General features: G+C 38.8%; 1 protein-coding gene across 1 annotated transcript; it reads right to left on the bottom strand.

Annotated features, from left to right (window-relative positions):
• Window positions 1-1,045: 1,045 nt before the first annotated feature.
• Window positions 1,046-2,106, bottom strand: LOC107525423 (glyceraldehyde-3-phosphate dehydrogenase-like). The gene is made up of 2 exons (XM_087815935.1): window positions 1,279-2,106; window positions 1,046-1,213 (listed from the first exon to the last, which is right to left on the bottom strand). Exons 1-2 carry the CDS (start codon window positions 2,104-2,106, stop codon window positions 1,046-1,048), a joined length of 996 nt encoding a protein of 331 aa, XP_087672061.1.
• Between the last annotated feature and the right edge of the window lie 5,613 nt (window positions 2,107-7,719).

Genomic DNA, 7,719 nt, shown 5'->3' with positions numbered 1-7,719 from the left:
TTTTTGGTCAAAAGGCTAAGAATTTTCATTTTTGCTAGTGACTACTTTTTGAAATGCTCTTAAAAATGGTGGATCGCCAGGACAGCTATAAAATATGACCTACTAACCTACTTTTATTAAATGATTTAGAATGACTGACCCTGTTTCTCTCAATGATCCTGGATTTGTGCTGACAATTAAATAACACAGGGTTTTGCCTTTCATAAATAAAGCAATGGGAGACAATTATCTCTAAATCAACAAAGTATGCCTGTGAAATGTTCGAACACTAAATTCAATGTTTAAACAATAAATTCATTTATTTCTTTTTAAAACAGTGTATTTGCAGAATTATTTTATTTAAGTTACAGCTTTTAAAACCATGTAATCTACAAAGTTGGAAAACAGCTCAATGTTACATTTTATTTTGATGACTTTGCACTATAAAGACTTGACTAGAAAAGCATAAGTGAAAAGCAACATATTAAAAATCATTTTTCTTACTTGTTTTAAGAAATAATAAGTTCAGAGCCCCAAGGCTGTGCAGGACAAGGCTACCTTACATCATAGTGTTATTAAAATCTTGAGCTCTATGCAATCCCCTTGACTATATTCATGCTTCAAAACAGGGTGATGGCTTTGAATCAATGTTGTTGGTGATGACTAACCCTGACCTATTTGTAAATACTTACTTCATAAAGTCCCCTTTTACAGGGGCTTCACACTGTGTTTGAACATGGTACAAACAGCAGTAAGTTTTTTCACATTTAGAGACACACTAGTTGGCATTTGTGATTTTAAAATGAATAACCTTAATTTTTTAGTAAAGTTAAATAGTTTTTTCCTTCCTTTTTTTTTCTTTTTTGGCTGGGCACAGTGAACTTTATTGATGGTTCTTCATGACAAGGTAGGGCTCCCTAAGCCCCTCCCCTTCTTCAGGGGGTCTGGGATGAAAACTGTGGAGTCAGGAGATTCTCAGTGTGTTGGGGGATTGATTTGAGCCCAGCACTCCCCAGTAGCTGAAGGCCTTTCTTCCTCTCAGCGGAGCTGGTGGTCCAGGGGACTCTTACTCCTTGTAGGCCATGTGGACCATAAGGTCCACCACCCTGTTGCTATAGCCAAATTCATTTTCATACCAAGAAATGAGCTTAACAAAGTGGTCACTGAGGGCAATGCCAATCCCAGCATTGAAGGCGGAGGAGTTGGTGTCACTGTTAAAGTTGCAGGAGATGACCTGGTCCTTAGTCCAGCATTGAAGGTGGAGGAGTTGGTGTCACTGTCAAAGTTGCAGGAGATGACCTGGTCCTTAGTGTAGCCTGAGATGCCCTGAGAGGGCCCTCTGATGCCTGCTACCTTCTTAATGTCATCATATTTGGCAGCTTTCTCCAGGCGGCAGGTCAGATCCACAAATGACACATTGGTGGTGGGGACACAGAGGGCCAGGCCAGTGACCTTCCCATTCAGCTCAGGGATGATCTTTCTCAGAGCCTTGGCAGCGCCAGTATAAGCAGGGGTGATGTTCTGGGTAGCCCCTTGGCCATCATGCCACAGCTTCCCATAGGGGCCATCCACAGTCTTCTGGGTGGCAGTGATGGCATGAACTGTGGTCATGAGTCCCTCCACGATGCCAAAGTTGTCATGATGACCTTGGCCAGGGGGCACCAAGCAGTTGGTGGTGCAGGAGGCATTGCTGATAATCTTGAAGGAATTGTCATACTTGTCATGGTTCACATCCATCACAAACATGGGGGCATCTTCGGAAGGGACAGAGATGATAACTCTCTTGGCTCCACCCTTCAAGTGAGCCCTAGTCTTCTCCAAGACAGTGAAGACACCAGCGAACTCCACAACATATTCAGCACCAGCATCACACCATTTGATGTGGATGGGATCTTGCTCCTGGAAGATGATGATGGACTTTCCATTGACGATAAGCTTCCAGTTCTCAGCCTTGACTGTGCCTTTGAACTTGCCATGAATAGAATCATACTGGAACATGTAGACCATGTAGTTGAGGTCAATGAAGGGATTATTGATGGTGACAACTTTCACTTTGCCAGAGTTAAAATCAGCCCTGGTAACCAGGCATCTAATACAGCTAAATCTGTTCACTGTGACCTTCACCATTGTGTCTCAGGGTTGTGGCTGGCGCTGTGCAAGAAGGCAGAGCCTGTAAAACAGGGGGAGCACAGAGCAAATAGTTCCTTTACTAATTTCCTTTGGGGAAAGCTTAATCTCAAAAAATGTGAAGTGAAGGTTGAATCTCAAAAATCTCTTGAGTAGGCAGAAAAATCTTAACCTATTTAGAAAATAGATCATATACCTTTTTAAATATTAAATACCAAAATTTTAAAAGGAAGCAGGATAGATCTTCAGAGCACAATTAAATTCATTGTAAGGTTCACACAGAACAAATAATAACAAAGCAAATCTCTGAGTGTCTTTTTATGTAGGTAATGCTTTCGGTGAAGTGCAAGGTAGAAAAGTGGGGAGTGTAGCTAAGTTTTTTGGGGGAAAGCACACAATTTATATATTAAAATAAATATGGCATTGATTTTTTTCCCCCCATTACTTGCTACCTAGTAAAAAGCCCAAAATAAAGACTTTTTACTAGGTAGCAAATATTACTACTGATACAGTTCAAATGTATTTTTCTTTCAAATAGGATCCATAGGCAATTTAATTGTAGCATTCTGAAACGATGTTAAGTCAAATATGATTTAACCCGTGTAGTAAAGAATTAAGCTTACCCAAAGAGAAGTTTGGTCTTTGTCCTCATGTCCTGCAGTGTGATCTCTAAGGCCTTGGAATGTTCTGCCTGATAAGACAGACTGTCTTTGTTTACTTGGGGCTTTGGACCACACCAAATGGTCTAACAATGTGACATATGGTGAGAGTTTTGGGCCACACAGTTATCAACCGGACCTGTGGAGGGACTGAAGACTAAAGGTGAGCCACAAAGGCAGCCAACCATGTCTACGTGACCAAGCCCCAGTAAAACTCTGGACACCAAGGCTCAAGTGAGCTTCCCCAGTTGGCAGTACTCCATGCATATTGTCATGCATTATTGCTGGGAGAATTAGTGCTGTCCATGACTTCACTGGTAGATGACAACTGGTAGCTCCCATGTGGAACTTTCCTGGACTCTGTCCCATGCATCTCTTCCGTTGACTGACTTTAATCTGTATTCTTTCACTGTAATAAAGCATAACCATGAATATAACGGCTTTCAGTGAATTCTGTGAGTCCTTCTAGAGAATTATCCATCAATCTGAGGCTCGTCTTGGAGACCCCCAAACTTAACAATTGTTGTTAGAAGCAGTGTAGTCTTGAGGATCCCTGATATCTGCAGTTGGTGTCAGAAGTGACTGCAATCTTGAGGACTTCCCCTCCCTGAACTTTATAAAAGTGAAACCTTTTTTTTATGCTTTAAAATATTTTTGTGAAATTTTTGATCGCACACTTTTACTAAAGTGACCGTCATTACAGCTATTTCCAAACATTCCAGGTTTCTCCTTCCAGGCATATGGTAAGATTGGATTATCTCACCCACTTAAAGTTAGGTGTGGCCATTTTGACTAGCTTTGACCAATAAAATAAGAATGGAATTGACATATATTTAGAAGCATAAGATGCAATGTATGTGTCCCACTGTCTCTTTCCCTCAGTCACAGACTGACAACTTTTTATATAGTAACTGTTCCATCATCTTTGGTCCCAGAATGAAGAAGACAACAGGGACCAGAGCACCTAGCTGAATTGTGAGAGAATTGGAATATGACTGAGAAATAAACCTTTGTGTGTTAAATCACTAGAATTTGCAGTATGGTGCTGAAGCATAACCTAGAGTATCCTGATTCTAACAACCAGAATCACTGTTTGCTCAAATCATGACAATGACACTTCCTACAAAAGAGCTATACAGAGATGCTTTTAAAAATATATATTATTGACATAATTGTGTGCTCCTTAGTTTGAAATCAAGTATATTATAGTTATCTAACATTTATTTTAGATATGACCATAGCTATTAAAATAAATATTTGAACCAGCAATTCCAGTTATAGGACTATTCTTCAGTAATATTCACAGACATGCACCAAATATATGACCTTCACAGCATACTTCTGATAGTAAAACTAAAAATCTAGCAATAGGAGAATAGTTAAAGGACTTGTGATGTTTCCATATAAGGGAAACTTCTCTTTCAGCCATTGCAAAGTTTGAGACCTCTCATTCTAATCAATATAGAGAAACAGGGACTGAATATACCCTCTGCAGAAACAACACTCCCACTTCCAATATAGAATAAAACTTATGAAACAACAGCTTTCAAGACACAAGATAGAAGTCTTATGATTGCCCGCATTTCACTGCCTTGAGAGAGTTCCTTCACTGCTATAGAGGAAGGGGAAACACATACTGAATTTAGTAGATGCCCTTCATTTAGGTATTGGTGATGTGCCACTGAAACAGTACTTAGGGGGATACTTATAGCACTAAAAGAATGAATTTCACTCCAACCATGAGAAACTGGAGAAAAATATCAAATTCAACTCACCCAAGTAAACAAAAGACAGGAAACAAATATCAGAGCAGAAATTAATAAAGTATAAAACAAACAAATGGAAAACCAATTCAGAAAATCAGTGAAACCAAAAGCTGTTTCTTGGAAAAGATCAATAAAATCGACAACCTTTAACCAGACTGATCAGGTAAAAAAGAGTGTAGACAGAAATTATCAATATCAGGAATGAAAAAGGTGGCATCATTACAGGTACTACAGACATTAAAAGAATAATAAGAAAATATTATGAACCATATTATGAATCAATTTAACAACTTAGATGAAATGGACACATTTCTTGAAAGACAAACTTCCAAAGCTCATTCAGGAAGAAACAGATAAACTGAGTAGTCTTCTATCTACTAAAGTAATTGAATTTGTAGATAAAAACCTTCCCACAAAATAAAGTCATCCAGGCCCAGATGACTTCATTGGTGAATTCTACCAAACATTTAACTAATAAATAATACCATTTACACAAACTTTTCTAGAATATTGAAGAGACGGAAGTACTTCCCAACATGGCCTGTAAGGCCAGGGTTGCTTGATACCAAAATCTCACAAGGCTATTTATCACAAGAAAAGGAAATTATAAACCAGTATCCCCCATGAACATAGATGCATAAATTCTAAATGAAATTTTAGCAAATTGGATTTAACAATAGCGAAAGATAGGAAAATAAGTAAATATACCTCTGGCGGGGGAAAATGTGCTCAAGACCTGTATAAAAATTCAAACTTTGAGAGAAATTAAAGAAGACCTAAATAAATGGAGAGATACATTGTGTTCTTGGGTTTGAAAAATTAATATTTTTAAAATATGAATTCTCCCCAAATTGATTTCTAGATTTAAGTCAATTTCTAGCAAAATCCCAGTAGGATTTTTTTGTAGATATTGACAAGTTAAATTTAAAATTCATATGGAAATGCAAAGAATATAGAATAGCCAAAATTGCTTTTAAAAAGAACAAGTTGAAAGACTAAACATATTTGATTTTAATAATTATTTAAAGTTACAGAAATCAAGACTTTGCTGTTGGCATAAAGATGGACAAATATATCAAACAGAATAGAGAGTTTAAAAATAGATCCACACGTACAAGGGCCACTGATTTTTCACAAAGGTGCAAAGGCAGTTCAGTGGAGAAAAATAATAGGCTCTTCAAAAGCTGGTGATAGGCCCAGCTTGTGTGGCTCAGTGGTTGAATGTCCACCTATGAACCAGGAGGTCAGGGTTCAATTTCCTCAGGGCACATACCTGGATTGCAGGCTCCATCCCCAGTGGGGGGTGTGCAGGAAGCAGCCGATCAATGACTCTCTCTCATCATTGATGTTTCTCTCCCTCTCCTTTCCTCTCTCTGAAATCAATAAAAACATATTAAAAAAAAAAAAAAGCTAGTGATAGGATAACTGGATATACATTTACAAAACAGATGAACTTTGATACATACCTTGAACCACACACAAAAGTTAAATGAATATACACCTACATGTAACATCTAAAAATTATAAGCCATATAGGAGAAAATTTTTGTAAGCATGGCTTAGGCAAAGATTTCTTAGATTTGACATCAGAGTCCATAAGAGAACAAATTGATAAACTGAATTCTGTCAAAATGAAAACATCTGCTCTTCAAAAGGAGAGGAAAAAGAAAAGCCACAGATTGGGGAAAAAATAGCTATGTCATATATCTGATAGAATATTTGTATCCAGAATATATAAAATATTCTCCAAATTCAATAATGAGAGAACAAACACCCAACTAAAATTAGGAAAAGATGTGAATAAAGACTTTACCAAAAAAGATGCATAGATGGTAGATAAGCACATGAAAAAATGCTCAACCTCATTATTCATTAGGGAAATGTACATTAAAACTGCATTGTGATACCTCTGGACATTTATTAGATTAAAATGTATGAGTGAGGCTGTGGAGGAAATGGAGCCCTAATACACTGTTGGTGGGAATGTAAAATAGCCTCTTTGGAAAATACACTGGCAAGGCTGTCTTTTTTAGAAGTTAAACATACACCTATCATACAATGCAGCTATTCCATTCCTAGGTATTTATCCAAAAGAAATGAAAGCATATGTCCATACAAATAACATTCATAACAGCTTTATTTGTAATAGCCCCAAACTATTAACAACTCAATATCCATCCTCAGGTGAATATATAAACAAACTGTGGTTTATCCGTACAGAGGAATATTACTCAATAAAAAGAACTATGATACATGCAACAACATGAACGAATCTCGAAACAATTATGTTCAGTGCAAATAGCCAGACAAAAAAAAGAGTACATACTCTGTGATTCAATTTATATAAAATTCCAGAAAATGCAAACTAATCCATAGTGTCAGAAAGTGTTGACAGAGGGATCGCAAAAGGGTGTAAGGAAACGTTTTGGAGATATGCATATGTTCATTATTTTGAATCCCATGATGGTTTCAAGGGGTCAAAACTTATCAAAATTGTACGCTTTAAGTACGTGCAGTCTATTTGGTCAATTAGACCTCAAGAAAGCTGTTTGGAAAAAATTAGAAGTGTTAGGGAGATCTATGCGTGTTAATATGAAACTATGTCCATGATGCAGTAAGCAAAAGAGTAAGTTCCAAAACATTATGTATCGTTTGGTCTCAGATTTAAAAAAACAACAAGTAATGAATATGAAAGTCATGAGACCTTTACCTCCGACTGTATATTTTTTGTGTATGTGTAGATCTGGTTGTTTACAGCACCAACAGCGGTTATCCGAGGAATGAGACGTGGCCCAGGACGGGAGGTGATATATACACATTTAACGCCGGGCTGTTACCACTTTTGATATTTTAAAAATGCTCTTTCGAGTATTTGTGTATGAATAACGGAGTGCACTTTCTGGGGAGGTGAAGCTCTAAAACCAGAAATGGTAACTCATGAACCTTTGAGAGGCTGGCCGTCTGTTTTACTTCGCAGGTGGTAGCAGCGCCTCGGTTGAAGCCCGGCGGGCAGCGCACCAGCCGCTCCGCCCAGGCGCCGCCCAGGGCCTCCCGGGCAGGTGCGAGCGGCCGCCCGGCCTCCCGCGAACAACGGAGCTGCGCGCATGCGTGGCGGCCTGGGGGCGGGGCGGGGCGGGGCGGGGCGGGGCGGGGCGGGGCGGGGCGGGGCCGGCCTCGCGCGCCCGCGG

This window comes from Miniopterus natalensis, chromosome 4 (genome assembly GCF_054644295.1).
Source record: "Miniopterus natalensis isolate mMinNat1 chromosome 4, mMinNat1.hap1, whole genome shotgun sequence".
Lineage (NCBI taxonomy): Eukaryota > Metazoa > Chordata > Mammalia > Chiroptera > Miniopteridae > Miniopterus > Miniopterus natalensis.
This window is presented reverse-complemented; position numbering and strand designations above follow the sequence as displayed.

What these genes read in the sequence shown, in the direction of transcription:
- LOC107525423 (XM_087815935.1), bottom strand. Translation starts at nt 2,106, where the DNA reads ATGGTGAAGGTCACAGTGAACAGATTTAGCTGTATTAGATGCCTGGTT. An exon ending in CAGGCTACACTAAGGACCAG is followed by an intron (nt 1,214 to 1,278) that starts GTCATCTCCTGC and finishes ACTAAGGACCAG; the next exon opens with GTCATCTCCTGCAACTTTAA.